Source organism: Paramormyrops kingsleyae, chromosome 17 (genome assembly GCF_048594095.1).
Source record: "Paramormyrops kingsleyae isolate MSU_618 chromosome 17, PKINGS_0.4, whole genome shotgun sequence".
NCBI classification, from domain to species: domain Eukaryota; kingdom Metazoa; phylum Chordata; class Actinopteri; order Osteoglossiformes; family Mormyridae; genus Paramormyrops; species Paramormyrops kingsleyae.
This window is the reverse complement of record NC_132813.1, coordinates 6,241,136-6,259,964: the sequence shown is the minus strand read 5'-3', so window position 1 is coordinate 6,259,964 and position 18,829 is coordinate 6,241,136. Positions and strand designations below refer to the sequence as shown.

General features: G+C 46.5%; 1 protein-coding gene across 3 annotated transcripts in view; it reads left to right on the top strand.

The window, feature by feature from the left end:
• The window catches only part of sez6b (seizure related 6 homolog b), a 164,552-nt gene that overhangs the window by 125,892 nt on the left and 19,831 nt on the right, over positions 1 to 18,829 (top strand). For all 3 annotated transcript variants that reach the window (XM_072701537.1, XM_072701539.1, XM_072701538.1), the window contains exons 5-9: positions 11,198 to 11,383; positions 12,816 to 12,984; positions 13,539 to 13,705; positions 16,071 to 16,265; positions 17,636 to 17,774. In XM_072701537.1, the coding sequence (XP_072557638.1) occupies positions 11,198 to 11,383; positions 12,816 to 12,984; positions 13,539 to 13,705; positions 16,071 to 16,265; positions 17,636 to 17,774 (856 nt within the window). The remainder of the gene's footprint in view (positions 1 to 11,197; positions 11,384 to 12,815; positions 12,985 to 13,538; positions 13,706 to 16,070; positions 16,266 to 17,635; positions 17,775 to 18,829) is intronic.

Here is an 18,829-nt window from a genome sequence, read left to right as displayed (position 1 = left end):
ACCTATGGGATTTAAAGGCCTTTCCTTCCCGTTGGTGGTGTTTGGCGGGTTTTGACTCCGTGTAATTCACACGCAGGCAGACAAGAGGACAATGTTTTTGCAGGTGTGAAACATTTCTGATAATCCTACTATAAACCTCACATTCTGTTGCTCATATTCGCACTGAAAGACGGTGAGAGCAGGCAAACTCACAGGCACAGTCACACTCCAACACTCCTTTAGTGTGTAACGCTGGGACGTGCCAGATCAGGGCTCCCTGTCTTCATGCAGTAAGACAGTGTTTCCCAACCCGGTCCTGGTGGACTCCCAGACAGTCCACATTTTTGCTCCCTCCCAGATACACGTACCTGGTACAGGTGGCCAGGGAGCTGGGAGGGAGCAAAAATGTGGACTGTCTGGAAGTCCCCAAGGACTGAGTTGGGATTCACTGCTGTAGGGGATCTTATTTGTATGAGGGTGGAACAGGATTGCCAGAAACAATGGGTCAAACAGTATTACAGGAAGGACATTCTGGGGTCAATCTGAGGAGAAAACATGTGCCTGTAGATGAGGAACAGGTGATCTAAGCATATCCCAGCAGTCATCTGACCTTCCCCTCCTGCTGAGATATTACCGCTCCCCCACCCCTTACTCACACATGCGCATATTTTCAATTTCAGCACACTTTAATTACAGAGCAATAATGCTTCCTGAAAATTGATCATTGGTCAGGAAAATCCATGTGATTTCACGTGCCGTCGCTCTAATTTGATATACCTGCGCTGGCAGCGTTGTTTACACCTGAAAGGGAATATCTGTCCTGCAGCAGTTACTAACGTGCAGGGAGCAGTGGCTCTGTATATTTTACAGCACCATGCAGGCATATCCTCCCCCAGGGGGGAAAAAGAGAGTGAGAGGAAATGGAGGGCCATATTCTCAGGATGGGGGGAGCAATACCTTTTCATTGAAATGGTCTGGGAGCCATGGGGTAGCTTGTCAAGTGTGGGGAGGTCATATGACGATGACAGGGTGTGGAAGGGGACAGAGTTTCCAGCATGTTCTTAGCCCCCCCCCCCCACCCCAACCAGCACCATGCAGAAGCTCCCTTCTCTGTGCCAATAGCTTCTCCAGGCTCCAGACCTCCACAACCCTGCATAGGACAATCCGGTATGGATGGATGGATTATCCAAGGGACTGCAGCAGAACATCAAACAATGAAGACCAATCAATCTAGATCAAGTGGGGGGGGGAAGGAATGACTTTTCTTAGGAATATAATTGATCAAATATTCACAATATTCTTGGCTGTTATGCTCCTGCATGAAGCAAGGTTTTTTTTTATCATTATTATTATTTCTGTTGTAATTTCATTTTTTTTTTTTAATTTCAACCTCAGTTTTATTTCCTGGTAGGTTTAGTGTTTCAGCTTATTACTGTTATTATATTTTTATTATACTTATACGAAGTTCTCCATCCATCCATCTCCCAGTTCATCCTGAGCAGGTTGGCGGGAGGGCCGTCGCAGGCATTATAGGACGGCTGTCATACGAAGCCAAAAACATGGTCAAGTCTATAAACAGACCAATACAGTTCATGTATTCATAGTTTGATTGTGCGAAGGATTCAGATAATATTCTGTTTATTCACCACGTGTTTCAGCTATCAAATTTTTATTCGTTTGACGCAGACAACGCTGGACTGGCTTTGTCCTGGGGGGCTGATGGGTATGTTAAATACTCCCAAGTCCCCCCCCAACCAGTCAAGTATACTGTGGGGCCATGGGGAACTCAAAGACAAAGTCATCTCAAAGGGCAGATTTTTAATCCCAGTCCAGTCCTAGACACCGACACACCGAATTTAAAACAAACCAGCTGAACAGAATGTTCCGGTCAGTTTAATAAACCATGCAAGCAGGTAAATCCTATTCCTATGAGTTATTACCCACTAGGAATACCACTTTTATTTCCGCTTTTTCAGGGTGTGTTTAAATTAATTTTCTTTGCTTGCTTAATAAGAGTGGAGACCCCTTTTTGAGGATTATGTTGAAGCTCAACTGAACTCCTAACTGAGAACAGCTTTAAGTTTACTGAATGGCATTCTAGATTTCCTCGGTTCTGCTTAATCCTTTTAATTAAAGCGTAATAAGTGCTAGTAAATTAATCGCAAACTTCCAAGAAATTAATGATCCTATTAATTTTTTTTCCCTTGTCAGGTAGAACATGTTATATTGTCCTCTCAGTTAATAGTTATCCATTTGTCATTAGTAATGAATTATTAAACTATTATTGGAAAGTAATGACTTAAAGAGCACATCCCTCTTATTAACACGGGGGAACGGACTGCGCCAATTTCTGCTTAATTAACGGAAGACCGAATCAGTTTTTAATGGAACTGAAATGGTACAGAAAGTGAATGACGTAAATGTAATGATCCACAAGGTATTCAAGTCAGCTGGTGGCACATAAATATGACTCGGATTGATTAACTACCCTGCCAAAGTCACTGAAATATTTCTGTTACCTCGGAAATGGTGCCACGCATGCTGAAAATGAACTCACTGGAGTTTCTGTGTTTGCCTCGCAGCTGACTTATCTGTAACAGATGTGGCTGGAAATGGATCTTCAGGGTGGTCATAGAAATGCATGGTACTCAGTTTGCTTACCAGCATATCAGCTATTGAAATATGTGATTTTGGTCTGCTTACCACAGTTTTCAGTACTCAAGGGCGTGATTTTGGTCTGCTTACCACAGTTTTCAGTACTCGAGGGCGTGATTTTGGTCTGCTTACCACAGTTTTCAGTACTCAAGGGCGTGATTTTGGTCTGCTTACCACAGTTTTCAGTACTCGAGGGCGTGATTTTGGTCTGCTTACCACAGTTTTCAGTACTCGAGGGCGTGATTTTGGTCTGCTTACCACAGTTTTCAGTACTCGAGGGCGTGATTTTGGTCTGCTTACCACAGTTTTCAGTACTCAAGGGCGTGATTTTGGTCTGCTTACTAGAGTATTGAGTACTCACTCACGTGTGTGATTTTGGTCTGTTTAACAGAGTATTCAGTACTCAATGGCGAAGAAATGACTTTTATGCGGGTTAATAAGTACACTGACTACTTTTGGTTGAATCCCCACTGTTTTTATGGACGACCTCTGGTATCTGTGAGGCATGCAATGAAAATTGTCATGGGCCATGATTGATTACTTTATCAGTGCAGCCTCCACTGAATTCTTTCAGGAAACCTCTGGATCTCATGCGCTAATCTGATTGGTTTTCACACGATAACTCTGTATATAAATCATACCCAGGTGTGCAGAAGACATCCAGCTATGCACATTAGACGGCCAGGTTTGCGAAGGAATACGTTATCGCTGCCTGGTAAACATTAGACAGCCAAATTATCTGTATGTCAACCACGAATGTCAGTTGCCAGCTTTATGTGACATACCAAGGGCAGCGTGTGGGGGGGAATGTCTGGATGCTTCCAGGGGCCCCTAAGAGACTAGGGCCCTAAAAAAATTGGAACATAATTAGATTAGTCTGCGTTGGGAGCCCAGTACCATATGCTTTCATGGGACCCAAAATTTCTTGCCACCCCCCTGTTACACGCGTGTACAGAGGACATGGCGACACGCTAAGATGAGCAAAGTCGGATGGTCCGGCCATTAACCTCCTGCAGATGCATCCATGTTATCTAAACCACTGATTCTCAACCCATGGGTTGCAATTTGGGTCGAGGCAAGCACTGAGAGGGTAGCGAGGCAGAGATGGAAATGTAAGCATTTTAAAACCGGCAAGCTCCTATGCTGATCCACGATCAGATTTCCCAGCCCCAATCCTAGAATTAGCCTGTATAAACGGGTCTTGGGTCTGCAAATGCTTAACGCAAAACTAGTCAACACTCAACCAATACACGAAGCCAAACCACAGATGCTTAATTTAAAATTCATTGGTATATCCAATCAGATTTGTGCGATAGGTATTGATTGACATAAATTGCATAGTGCACTGCATGCTTGATATCATTAATCTATACTTGATAGGGTCGTGACTGAACTGGCTTGGTAAAAATTGGGTAGCGGTGCAAAAACGGTTGAGAACCACTGGTCTAAACATTAGCTTTGTAAATTAGAGTAGACAGTCACCTCTGTGTGGCCTCTATAATCTCAATCTAAATCTTATCACGTTGCGGTGCACCTTCAGGAACACTTCTGCTCTCCTGCTTGCACTAATATCTAGGGGAACTTCTTTTTCATGAATCACGGGTGGGATTCTGAGCCGATATTGCCAAGCAGTGATCTCAGTCTGAACCCCTTCTGAGAACTCCTCGGTATCTGCAGAGCCTTGTTTGAACTCACTGCACTGACTTAATTGGCCCAATTATCCATACTACTTTGCAACAACCTATTAAAAAAAGTAGACCATTTGGATATTGTATTTCCTGAAAACACAGTAAAAAGGGCATAGTATTTGACCATGCATTTTTTTCCCCCAAAATGTCAAAGTTATCAAAACTGTGGTGCTAATTAGCTAACAGAGGAGGCTGTAGCAAAAGCCTGCATGTAGCAGCCTGGTAGAGTGTGAGATCCCCCCCCCGTAAGGGATGACATCCTATGAGGGCTAATTCATCACAGCAAAAGAAAAAACACACACCCACATCAGGCCCAGATTAACACATTCACTGCTAATCAGAGGCAAACAGCTGGCCCATCCTTCAGCTCCACAGAGCCACATTAATAGTCGTTAGCTCGTCCATACCAGTGTGCTAGGGCTGCCTAGAGCCCAGAGTGGTAATGACAGGACCAGCAAGGCAAGCAATTACCTGGGCCCCAAGCTAGGTGGGGCCCCCTAAGGATGGTCGATTGCATTCTACATTGCACGACAACATCTGCTTTATTTGTTTTTCGCAGAAGTGAAAATAAAGAACTTGTGGGTAGCACTTTGCTTGATGGAACACAAATACTTAGTAATTACTCAGTTACTACTGAAGTACAAATCATGAACAAATCATGAACAAATATAGTTGCTACTTGCGAAGAGATCCTTCAGTAGTTCACAAAGGTTTTCAGAACTAACAGATAGTGACAAATATAGTAACTGCTTGAGATAAAACATGCATGACAACCCATTAATGATGAATTAACATGATGAATATAACTAAGAATATAACTAAGACTTTGTTTATGTTTAATTAACACATAAGTAATAGCATAATACTATATTATTAGCGCCCCGTCAAGTAAAGTGTTCCCGACTTGTGTTTATTAAATTCTCTTTGAAGATATCATTAATTTATTCTTCATGCTAAATTAATTGTAATAAATTTCACCATATTAGGGAATGGCGAGTTGAGGGGCTCCGTGGAGTTTCTTTCTTGTCTACGGTCCCAACACTTCCTTGAATCGCCTCTGCAAGCCCCCGTTTGAGGGCACCTGTCAGCAGTTGGAGGCCGGGGCGTAGTCTAACTGGCCCCCCACCACTGCCTCGGGGTTGCATTTTCCTCAAGCAGCAGCTCAGTAGCTGTGAAGGTCACTGATTTGGCACCGCAAGTTTTATTTTCTAACCCATCCGAATCCTCTACCCCCAGTTCCTCTCTGTGATTGATATAAATTAGGTCTCACTTAGCTGTTGTGTCGTTTTATCGACGCCCCCCCTAATTTGTGACATCAGTTGTACATTTTTTATTAGTTTATTAGTTTGTTGACGAGCCGAATTGATTGATTGCTTCATTTGCACGGGTAAGTTTATTGCACAGGATTGGCAGAGTGTTGTTAAATAATACTTCAGACTCTCCATTAAAGGCACAAATGGCCTGGCCGTATCTTTAATGGAGTAAAATATTTCTTGTAATTATTTAATTTTGTGATGTTGCCAAGTAATTGACAGGGAAGAATTGAGAGGCTATATGTTTATATACTCCGGAAAATCCTCATCTGATAAAGGCAATAGCAAATGTGTCGTTACCCACAAATTTGTCTAGTTTCCAAATTATTCTTGAAACGAAACGTCAGAGGTCACGTTACAGAAGAAAGACAAAAGCATAACAAAGCCGTAAGAGAAAGTATCGAATATGAGAAAAACACAAAGTACATTTTTTAGTGTTTATTTGGTAGAACAGCTCTGTAGATTTCTCAGTGTTGGAATAGAGCCTCATTGGACTGCGTGTCACGTCACACATTCACTTTAAAATCAATCAGATAATATCAGAAATTAAATCCCAGCCAAATTTCTCGTTAAAAGGTACTGGTTCAAACCCACCTCCGAGAACAAGGTGAAGCTAGTGTTCCTTATCTGACAGTAGGGGGCGCTGTCTGTGGTGGTAGTGTCCTCAGGGGCTTTCTGGAGTCCAGTGAGTCGTCTACTGACTAATTTGTACATTCCTCTGCCCTTGCTGTACTTGGGGGGGGGGGGGGGGGGTAAACATGAGGTGGCATGAAATCTGATCACAAATTGAAAGCGATTTCCTGCATGCCTGTGTCCTCACCATGCAAGCCTCCTGTCATGCACAATTATTTCCAGCGGTGTCTGACGAGTCAGCCGCGAACGAATCCCCTCTGCGTTGCATAATTAATACGCGTAGAAAAGGGAGGGGATGTATTTTTCATCAGGTCATGTAAAATACAGCGAGTTTAATAGCCAATTCGTCTCTGTTAGTAAGACAGGACTCTGCTGTGTTTCGCTCCTTAAGGAGCACTTAGCCCATGAGTGGCCTGCTAGCATAGCTACGCTTGGATTAGACGCTGTGGATTGAAGTCCTGGGGATATGCAGGACTCCTGCATGCCTATGCTTCTTCGGGGAGTAGTTTTATTCATCCCTGCAGCCTCATTGGGCCATTCAGAAGAGCAGAACGCTTTCCATTCCGATGCATGGCCTGCTAGGAAGGCCTAGCATGCTATCTATGGCTAAAAAGCCTCAGTTGGAGCACCAGTGATGGTTGCATTGCTGGCCTAGTAGCATGTTTGCGGTAATTCACGGTACTTGGATGTCTGGCCCATTTGCCAACGAAACATCACCCTTAAAGATGGATCAATACTACTGTCCTTGGGAATGGAGAATTAAATGGGGGCAACTTTACTACCTACATGATGTGAGGTATTGATATTTATATGGTTGGGTTAAGCATCCAATTGGAATGGCCAGCTGCTCAATAAATGCTATTATGGAAACTAGTTGTGGACTGCTAGCATGGTTATTAATGAAGACTACTGCCCTCCAACAAAGGGCGGGGGGGAGAGAAGGTGGCCCCCAGGCTGAGATAACCCCTACAAGCCCAGTTATCGATTCCGAGCAGGGAAGACCTAGATCCAAGCATTACTGCCATTGCTTATTCCTCCTTGGCCTGGGGCCGTCATCTTGTCCCCTGTCTGTTTTGCTTAATGGACCAGGACACTCCTGAGCTGGGCCAGAACAGAAACACAGCTGGTAGTCGCTCATTTTGAATTGCATGGAATGGAGTCCAGCAGCCATAGTCTTCTGTCGAACATCCAAGGCTGTCCTCACCTAGCGCCCTTCCTCCATACTTCATGCAAAGCCCATGAGCTTGTCACCCTGCCGTCTTCCTGTTCCGTTCAAGCGAAATACTCTTTGTTCACTTGTGGCGTCACTAAAACATGGGTTTCAGGATTTCACCCCCCCAGGGAAATTCCACCGAATGTCCGTATGCTACGCTTGCTGTCCAGGCAATGAGTCCCCAGTTCTCACTTGCATCTAGTTCTACCTGCTGGCAAAAAACCAAAAGATGAGTTTCCCCCCCCCCCCTCCCATGGCGTCCCATCCCGGGGGGCTATCCTGGGTCTCGCAATACCGCCCATATCAGTTAGGTCCGTAAAGCTTATCTCCTCCCCAACATCGCTGCAAATTCCAGAGTCACCGAGGGACAATTAAGGGGGGGACATTAAATTAGCATCTGCTGCCTTACAGCCTGACTGCCGCCCCAACCCCCCTCGGGCCCCCAACCTCCAGTCACCGTGGCATCATTAGTCGTTACACCAAAACAATTGCGCTTTATGGCCTATTAAGCTGCGAGGCTGCAATGGAATGGCCCCTGATTTAACACTCGGGGGACCGGGTCAGAATTTAAGATGGGCTGAAGCACGCCCCCCCCCCCCGTATTAGTCTAATTGAAAAGGAAACTCCGTGGTAATAATGCTGTAGCAACAATCACCGCGAGTGGCACAGACCCCGCTGTGCCGATATTTCAGTAATAAACCATAAATGAAATGGATGGCAGTGGGAGAGTCTGTGAGTTGACTTGCTGGCTCATTGATTCCATAAAGGAGCACTTTTTTCCCACTGGAGAGACTATGGGAACAGACCCCCTCACCCCCCCACCGTATCATATGTTGGCCTCCTCCCTCTGTGCCATTAAAGTCTCCCAGCGTGGGAGAAGCTCACTTCATACCAGTCACTCCCACTGGTGCCCTGGGACAAAGAGGATGGACCAACACAAGAGTGGCACTCCTGTCCATTTGCCCCTCACCCAGTAGCGGCCAGGACCCCCACCTGCCCAAGCCATCATTGAAAGTCGTCGACTCAAGGGGGGGGTGTGTGACAGTTATAGTTGTCAACCTGGGGGGCGGTGTGTGACAATTCAAACTGTCAACTTGGGGAGGGGGGGGGGGTGTTAATACCCTTCAGAAGATGCCACCCGGGGGCATTTGGTATTATTGCCCTTGCCAGGATCTGCCACTGTGCTGATCGGATAAGTTGAGTCAGCCTCCAAACACGGCAAAGCCACAGCAGTGGCAAGCAAAGCTAAAATTAATTTGTCAGAGTAGAAAAACCGCCGCACTCCCCATAATTTACCTGTCCCCTGATAAACGGAAGCGGGAAGTCAATAAGAGGCACCCCAACATCTGACCTGGGGGCAGTGCCAGTTCATTAAAAACCCGTAGAATGATGTACGGTGGCCGCATACGAAGACACAGCGAGCGGCAGGTCCTCGGTCTCTTTGAGCTGTTTGTCTTTGAGGGGAAAAAAGAAACATTAACACCAGTTTTGACACAGTGACAAATTTTTGCTGCTATAAACCATTTCTGGAACTTTCGCTAATATAAGCAGAACCCTGGTGATGGATGACGGTTTGGAAACCTGGTAATTTACAGTCAGGTAACCCTGCAGCAGCCTGTGATGTCCAGTCTGGTAAAGAACACGCTGACAGATTCTTCTATGCTGAATTTGTGAGAGCTGCAGGTCCGTGATTAAAAATGTTTTTCTGCATGTCTACTTTTTTTATTTTTGACGTAAGGCACAGCGAGAGCATGTGGCCTGAATCATGCATTAAACTCCATAAGTAAACATCTAAGCTTCTACAGCAATGGCAGTCGTAATCTGCCGAAACCACAAGCTGACACAATCCATAGCTGGCACCATGGAGGTTATTGCTTGTGGGAGTTTTACTTGGACAAAATTTTACTGAGGGCAGAATGAAAAATGATTGGTACAGAGAGATAACCAATCAGATTGTAGAGAAGGTGGGCCTAAGCAACTAAAGGAGGCGGGACCAAGACACTTGATTGGTTGGTCCCGCCACCTCTAGTTGCTGAATGTTACTGAATGCTCTGTCTTATATTAATTTTTCAACTTGACATTAAGTATCAATTTCACTCTTTATCCAGCACAGGCCTCACATAATGAAACCAAAGGAAAGCTCTGAGGTCCCACTGGGGGTGTATACGGGGGCGGAGCTATGGGTGTACTGGCCCCAGCTGAAAACTGATTGGCCAGAGTGCCCCTCTCCCCTGTCATTCATCGATTCAAAACATATCATTGGCTAAAGATAAGGTTGGCCCCTCTGCAAAAATTATGGCCCCTCTTCTGCCTTCCCACTTAAAAAAATTCTGGCAGTTTCTGCAGACAGGCTATCACTAACAGGCTAATGCTAGCACTTCGGTGCTAGCGCCCCCCTATTCCAGCGGCACGCCTTCACAGGGCTCCATGCGGGCTCATTAGCCTGGACCGAGGGGGCAAGCAGCTGGAGGACTCTGGAGCACATGGGGGGGGGTTTCAGAGCACATTGAGCTCCCAGCTGCTTCTACCTCCCCGCTTGCCATTGACAGAGGGTAGATTTACCATGTAAAATTTTGACCGTTTTTCTTTCGCTGACATTTAAACATATTATGCAAATTTAAAGTGAAATAAAGATCAAACGCACCCCCCCGCCTCCCGCCCCCCCCAGTGGCACAGCTGTCAAAGGCAGATGCATCCTGCAGCGGGGATCTAGGTTTTTGTGGCAAAGCTGCCCGCGGACTGGCTGCTGTTACTGTCAGCTGGGTCATCTCTATCTCGGCACTCTGTAGGAATATCTGGAGAGCTGCGGTGGAATTAAGTGAATAACCCTCTTCTGTAAGTGTGTTAGATCACGCGATGAAGCCTGCATCCGGTGAAAATAAGTGGGTGGCAGAAGAGATGTGCCCCTCCCTCAGCTGTGAGCAATGTGCATCAAGGGGGAGACCTGAAGTAGGACCAGTCTATCAGCCTGGGGGGGGGGGGGTGGAGATCTAGGAAAATTAACATATCAAGGAAAAGGTAAAGAATGTAGGGCTGGATTTTAGGTTTTCATTCCCCAAGAAAAGCAGGTGCACATTTATAGATTGTAACATATGGAGAGGTCTGGATGTGAATTGGATGCACCAAGGTCTTTAGTCAGGTGTCTCAGGTGATAGTGCAGCTATCAGCCTCCACAGATCCACCTCCCCAGGACTCTGTCGCTGTGACCGCTCCTCCATCAGCGCCCAGCCAGACAGCACTTGAGTCCAGCGTCAAGCATCTATGAAGGGCTTGCACCCAAGGCATCTTCTCCATCAGTCAGCATAGATACCTTAAAATGAAGGCGCTGCCTCTGGCACAGACTGGCAAGCACGGTGACCCCAGGGCAAGGAAGATCCCCCCCCCCCGCCAAGTCAATAAATGCCCTACGATCTACTGGATTCAAAGGGCATTCGTGATTACCTGGCCTTACCCGTGGACACGGAGCCACCCAGGTTACAACAAAGTATCATACATCTTATTCCTGCGAGGAAAACAAAAACCAAAGCCAGCAGGTGGGCTGAAAAAAACTGGGAAAAAATAGAGAATTTTTTGTGCAGCCTTTTCCTTCGGGTTCTGTGGTACAAAATAAATTGGTTCTCTTCTTGTTATTAACCTAATAATACCTTTGTCTTCACAGGTCTTCACACATTCTTACAATGTTTCTCTGCTTTTTCTCTCCTTCTGTCTCTCTCCAGCTTTCGTGTTGAGCTGCCCTTTCCCCCGGCGACCAGCCTATGGTGATGTGTCCGTCACCAGCCTTCATGCAGGTGGAGAAGCCTATTTCTACTGCCTCAATGGCTACCAGCTTCTGGGTCCCTCGACGCTGACCTGCCGCAATGCCACCACCCCCTACTGGAGTGGCAGGGAGCCCCGTTGCCTGGGTGAGGAGACTGACACACACCCGCAGCATGGACGTCCAAGGGGAGTTAATGGTCACCAGAGGTGGACATTTCAGATCCAGAAAGTACAAATCCAGACCAAGGTTTTGTTTCAACCAACCAGTTGAGTTTAATTAAAGAGTCACAGTCACAGAGTACTCAACTGGTTGGTTGAAACAAAACCGTGGTCTGGATTTGTACTTTCTGGACCTGACCTTTCCAGCTCTGATGGTCGCACGCTGTATCTTCAGGCTGAGAATGTTATTTCCCTCTCTTTCCTGCCTGTGTTTAGAACTCTATCCCACGTGGCAATAAGCAGTACATCATTTTAATTAAATTGTTTAATATAACTCATTAAATGTTAAAGTTTTTACTTTGATCACATGGGAATTCCGCTGAACTCACCTCAACTTAAGAGATGGCACTTGAAAGCAATACTGCACCAAACCGTCAATAACTCCTTAGAGTCTACAGAGAAGCTGATAACTAAATAAACACTTTCACTAGCGTAGGAGTAATTAAACTTGATTACAATTCCGCCTGATATATTTGGCTTCCTATTCCGTGAATGTGAACTGAGGCTTAATCATTGATTTTGGCTTCAAGTGCATCAGCTGCAATGTTTGTTTTGGAGGGAGGCGAATTTTAAATGCCCCTCCTCCCTTCTGAAGTGGAAAACCTAAGAGACTTAGATGGGAGGGCATGGGGAGACAACTGCCTGTCCACGTTTTTGTAAAAACATTGTGAGAAATGTACCTTTTCACGCTTGAAAGCCTTCTGGTTGACAGCTTTGATTACGAACGAGACATATTCCCCGAAGGTGATGTCATTTGGATTCAGGATCTTATTAGTTTGTTAGGCCGAACTTCGGGTACATATAGAAAAGTGGCCATCTTCGCCTAGGGCTATAGACAGTAAAGAGGATGGGAGGACTTGTGAATATCTTGAGTTGTTGAGCAGGTATAAACGAACCAATTTAAAGGGCCAGCGTGACTCTGAATGCTGATGCGCCTTGTTCCGAAAAGCGGACCTGCCCGGAATCTCCCTGCCGCAGTGCCACAGACATGCTTCTTTTGCTTAATCTCCACAGCCACCTTAATTAGCCTCAACCCCCCTGCTCCCATCCTGCGCCGTCGTCACAGCAGGCCTCCCTGCATCCCCCTTTTCAATCCGCACCATCGATCGCCTGTCGGCTCGCGGGATTGTCTGCCGTTTTCATCATGCTGACTTCTTGTCCATTGGCACGTTTAGTAATTTTTATTTCCTTAAGCCTGTCTCCCTGGGACTTGTTAAACTGACTATTTCAAGAGGATGCGTAAGATCCTTCCTTACTCCTTAGCTAAGTGCTGCTTTTTCAGTCTTTCTTTTTTGCTTTCCTCTGACTGCCCACCAATCATTTTTCCTCTTGCTCTTTCTTGTGCCTTGGTCAATACAGCCTCATGTGGTGGGATGATCAAGCCTGCCACTGTGGGCCGCATCGTGTCCCCCGGTTTCCCAGGCAACTACAGCAACAACCTGACATGCCACTGGGTGCTGGAGGCCCCCTTGGGCCACCGGCTGCATATCCACTTCGAGAAGGTGGCTCTGGCCGAGGATGATGACAGGTAGGGCAAGCCATCTCTGATGGCTCCTACAAACAGGAAGTCAGCACCTACAAACAGGAAGTCAGCACCTACAAACAGGAAGTGTTTGGCGACTAATGCGCCCAGACCAGAGAGGCAAAATCTGATACAGATTGAGTCCTTTCACTCCCATCTTGCATTTCTGCTGTTGCATAAATTATACCTCTTTCCTCATTTCTTTATTTTCTGGGGAGGTATGACTGTTCAGTACATATCTACTATCGGGGCTGCAGAATCCTTCAAAAGCTCTTTTATGTATTCAAAAATAATTACAAATTTTCCATCCTCCAAAGTAACTTGTGTCCCCAGAAGCCTACAGATGTATGGTGCAATATGTATTGTTTCAGTACAAAGGCTGCCATGTCTAGAGAAATGAGCTTTGCAGTTCTTTGAAAGTACATAAGCTGAACCCAGCGGTACCCTTCAGTTATAGTTCCAGGCCGGGTTTGAGGCTTGGCAGTTAGAAAGTTCTTGTGAGTGGAGCACTAATGGGCATCCTTTTCTGCTTCGTGCTCTGTCCCGGTCCTGCCGTTCAGACTGCTGATCAAGAACGGCAACAACATTGACTCACCACCCCTCTACGACTCCTACGAGGTGGAGTACCTGCCCAACGAGGGCATCGTCAGCAGCAGCCACCACCTGTTCGTGGAGCTCATTACCGATGCGTCAGGAACATCCACCGGCACAGCCATTCGATACGAAGGTATGCAGGTAGGCCCGAGTCGGGGTCTGATGTCTTTTTCCCAGCAGCCCATGCTGGTCTCGGTCTTGAAGATCAACTCTGTAGATGCAGAGCAGTTGTGCAAGTTGGCTGTAACGGGAGCGCCTGATGTTTGATGTACTCTTGAAGCTCAGCCAGGCCCCACGTCCTTGCAAGTAGCCCTACATTCACAGGAAGACATAGGTGTTGAAGATGAAAGGATGTTCTGCGTGTGCTGCCCTTTCTCAACCAGCCCTTATGTATCTCAGTGCACTGTGTCCTCCTCTTGACCAAGCCGCTTTTAACTAGGGCGGCCTTAGGCCCTGTTCTTGTCTTATTTGTCGTCATTGGTGAATAAACATAAAATGGAAAACTAATTCATCAGAACAAATCCAACAGTAGTTCTTGCAACACAATTTAATTGTAAATTCCTGTTATTTATAGCCTGCTTCTTGTATCAAATCCAAAAGCGAGCTGTCAGTCTCCTTTCAAACACAGCATAGCACAGCTTGGCTTAATGCTGGGTGCACAGTTCAGGCCTGAATTCTCATTACCAGCTAAAGTATTTGAATATATTTCGGGCTTTGCTGCTTCATTATGATGCCTTTACCATCTTATGGCAGTTGTCTTTAGTTTTATAGTGTCTCTGCCAGAGTTTTTTGCCTTTTTCATTTGAGGTGGGGGAGGACGGTTAGTTACTTAAGAAAATAGGGTTTCTAACAGGAAGCGACTGAGACTAATATACAATGTGAAACACAAAGATTAATAAAAACTGTAGAAGGAACTAAATGTTTCATTGGGTTTTTACAAAGGCTGTTCTCCTCAACATCAATTACGATAAGCATTAGAATGAGAGTTTCCGGTGATTGCGGTGCTGGCCGGTGCTGTAGCGTACCACACCAAGCTGTTCCAACCCTGATAGATCATTCAGGCGTGCAGTAATCTGGCATTTTAATGAAGAGTGGGAACAAGCCTCAAGAACAATCGATGTATGCAAAGTGCTCATAGAGATGTGAGCTATTTAATACCCCTAATACCATGTAAATAAATAACTGTTCTATTAATTAGGTAATCAGAGCACAATCCCTTTCTAGGTGATGATTTGAGAAATATAAATTTTAGTATTTGAGACACATGAAAACCAGGAAGGCTATTGACCTGTTTGTTAACTTGGCAATCAAAGACGTTCATCATTATAAATTGGACAGTTCCTTTGCATGCAGGACTGTAAATGTATTCCCCAGAAAATAACAATATGTATGCCAAGATTCTGTTCATATTCAAGAACAATATTCATTTCACACAAGGCCTTATTGTTAGGATTGTTGTTGTAGAATTCCAGGTCTTTGACTAGTCAGGAAAAAAAAAATTAATCATAAAACCTGCCTTATGCAGTTATTTATTAAAAGTATATATAAATTCTGCTGGCAAGTCGGAAACATAAAGAGAGTTTAGTAAACAGAAACAAGCGAATGTTGTGAATGAATAATTCATGTGGCACTCTGGACGGCAGAGGGGGAGGGGGAGGTTAGGTTTAAGAGGGGCTCCGTAATTGGACGATTCTCCAATCATCTTCATCCGTAGATCTGAGAAGAATATTAAATAGTTATGAGCCTACCGTCTACCACAACCCTCAGAAACCCCTGCACTCAAATGACTGTGTGCAGACACAGGGTATGACTTCAAAGAAACTTTGCAGACAAGCAAAGTCCAATAAACAATTACTATTCAGCAGAGCATTTGGTTGGGGATTGAGGGACATTCTTATCATGTTAACTTACTTTTATTAGGTTGACAGCTGGTCCAGCAGGTGTGACTGGGTCTCCAGGGAAACAGCCAATGAAAATGATCCTTCCCGTGTGGAGGCGGACTCCATTTTTATCACGCTTAGTGATTGGCTCTCCGGAAAATACCGGGCAGTGAAAAGTATCCTCATGTTTCGCATGTGACGCTCATGGTCGAGTTCTTTATCAAGCGTTGATCGGGCAGAGTAAATAGAGCCATGGTATTCAAACTACAGGCCCCTCTACGGCTGATATATTTGTTCTGATTGCACCCCAATACATACATGCTGATTCAGTTATATGATCGTGTTAGTAATGAAGGCTCATAACAGGCATATAATATGTTCACATTATTTTATATTAATAGGTTGCGATTTCAAAATAGGTCTGTTGCACCCTGCAGTTTGAGTACCTCTAGTGTGTAGAGTGTGTTCAGATTGTGTACATATTTAAAATATTTAATGCCAAAGTTCCTCTCTGGCCTGTGGAGAGTTTATTTTCGCTTGTGTTGACTCAGAAGGCGCTCCCAAGCTAAGGGACCTGAAAGTGACCCGGGTGACGTGGGCTGTCTGTCTGTCCCCCAGCCTTTGCTCAGGGCCGCTGCTACGAGCCATTCGTCAAGTACGGCAACTACACCAGCAGCGACGCCAACTACACGGTGGGCGCCGTGGTGGAGTTCTCCTGCGACCCCGGCTACACGCTGGAGCAGGGCTCCGTCCTCATCGAGTGCATGGATCCCAGCAACCCGCAGTGGAACGAGACCGAGCCCGCTTGCAGGGGTGGGTGCCTCTTGCCGGGGCATCCTGGGAGTACTGGGGGGACTCAGGTGTGGCATGCTGGGCCTTTTCCCAGTGGGCCGATGGCACTGTGGGCCAGCAAAATTTGTCATGGGGGATCCCTCCCCAACATGGAAAAATTCATCTTGGGCCACCAATATCCCCCCCCCCTCCAATACAGTGACTTTTATAGTAGGTATGTAATGGTGTGAGAGTGTGCCCGGTGACGGGTTGGAGTCCCATCCTGGGTTGTTCCCTGCCTTGTGCACATAGCCTCTGGACCCCCCGCAGCCCTGCATAGTACAAGCAGTTACATAAAATGGATGGATGGATGTTTGATGGGCCGCGGGAATGAGTCCGGGTACACGTCTGGGGGAAGCGCGGGAGCCCCGAAAGGAGGTCGGCACGCCACCACAGCCGAGAACGGCAGTCAGAGCTCGGCCATAAATAAGCCAGCTCTTCAAAACCCCGAAGGGCCAGGCTTTGGATGACAAAGCCCTTCAGCGCTCTGCATTTTAGGGTCTTAAGTATGTAACCTGCCTCAGCTCCTTGCCGGCTGGGTACAGGGCCTCCGTCGCCCTCCACCTGTCTGTGGATTCAATCCGGGGTCTTCGAGCACGGCCCCCACCTGCATTTACACCAGTGAGCAAGTGGCTCGACAAAGCAGCGTGAAAAGCGAGCCGGCCTGGCCGCCTACTCCCTCCCGGGCCCGCGTGCCCGTCATCGGCCTTATGCTGGCATGCGCAGCGATGCCAGAGCGAAGCAGGGAGAGAACGGCGCCAATGAGCAGAAAAAGCCAGAAAAAGATTGCTCTTCTCTGATGAGGATTGGCAATGGGAGAGAAAGTATTTATGAATCCGATTTCACCTTTAATGTAAAAGTAATATCTCCTGTCACATCCGTGCTCACTCATTGCCCTGAATTCAGTCCCAGATGTTTGCTCTTGTCCAGAACTTCCCGTCAGTTGATCTGGAGCGGGTTTGAAGTAACGTAAGCCCAAGAATAGCAATGAGGCTTCCCGGGAGTGTGGCTCTGAGACGAACTTCCCCTAAGTAAGGAGACGCAGTGCTTGGGAGCACAAGCGGGCATTCGCAACTTTTTTTTCCACCAGCTTAGGTCTCTGTATCTTTTTGCTTATGTGTGCATATGTGTGAGCTCGCACGAGCACGGACTTGGGTAGAACGAATCAAGCGCGGGCATGTATTTGCGAACGCACATTTCAGCACGTGTCCGTGTACATGTATGTGTAGATGCTCATCTGCATTCCCTCTTGATGTCATGCACATACGTGTGCGCATAGACATCGGTGTGGCTCGCAGCCAGAACCGGGAAATGCGTCCTCAGCCGGTTTGTCTCTCCTCCCCTTCCCACAGCTGTCTGCAGCGGAGAGATCACCGACTCGGCTGGAGTTGTCTTGTCTCCCAATTGGCCCGAGGCCTACGACAAGGGTCAGGACTGCATCTGGGGCATCCATGTGGAAGAAGACAAGAGGATCATGCTGGACATCCAAGTGTGAGAGCTGAATCCCCCTCACTACTCACCCACCCCCACCCCCCCAGGCAGAAAGCACCGCTGCTGACTTTGCCACACAAAAGACTCCTGAGGAGACACAACTGTACTTTTTATAGCTACTTTAAAAAGTACAAACATTTAAAGTGACCCCCACAGATGTCAGGGAAGGATAAGCAACAAGTGGTCTGATAGGCCGGCGTTGCTGTCAGTCATGCCTGCAGCTGCCAATCCCCTGCCACTCTCTGTTTAAAAGCCTGCTTCTTAGGGCTGGACTAAGGTGACAAATTGGTTTGAAAGGGAACGAATTGACTGAAAGATCAGCTTGTCTGCCAGTTGCCTGACAGCATCATTGAAATATCAAAAGTTGAGACTTTTCCAATATTAAGTCAGGCAAACAAGAAATCTCGAGGGAGAGGGACGGACATAACCCGGCTGTGTCCCCCTCGCTCTCACAAACTCACACAAACATACGAACTGGTCGACCTACAGAAATTCTTTTAATGAGCGACAGACTCTGAGAGTAAGACGTCTAATCTACTGATGCTATATTTAAAACGGAAGCAGCTTTTTTTTTTGTTTCTCACACTTTTGATGGTGAGCGGCTAATCCCTATCGTGCTCCCAGTTGACCAATTTACCCAGAAACACCCTCTGGCTCCTGCCAGGGAAGGAGAGGTCCTGCAGTGCGCAGGGCTCTTTGAAATGGATATGTGACCAGCTTCTGAGGGGTTACGCCTCACGCTCTGTTGTTTAGCTATTCAGCATTAGCTATCCAAGTACAGTCCCCTTCGCATCCAAAATGACTTTGCCCATAGTTCACTAACCGATTGTTTCTCACCCTCTGTTCAGGGTGCATGCCACAGGCGCAAAATTTAAATCAGTTTGTTTCACATACATCTAAGCAGCCATATCTCTGTGCCATTCCTCCCCACGTCCCTGCAACTCCTTCTGATCTGGTCTCTGTCGCGGTTTCCGTTGGCATCTCCTGCAGCTTGCGTGCGCGTGAACATTTGAAGATCAGCCAGTTGTGAGTGGTTGTGGAGTAGCAGTCAGAAG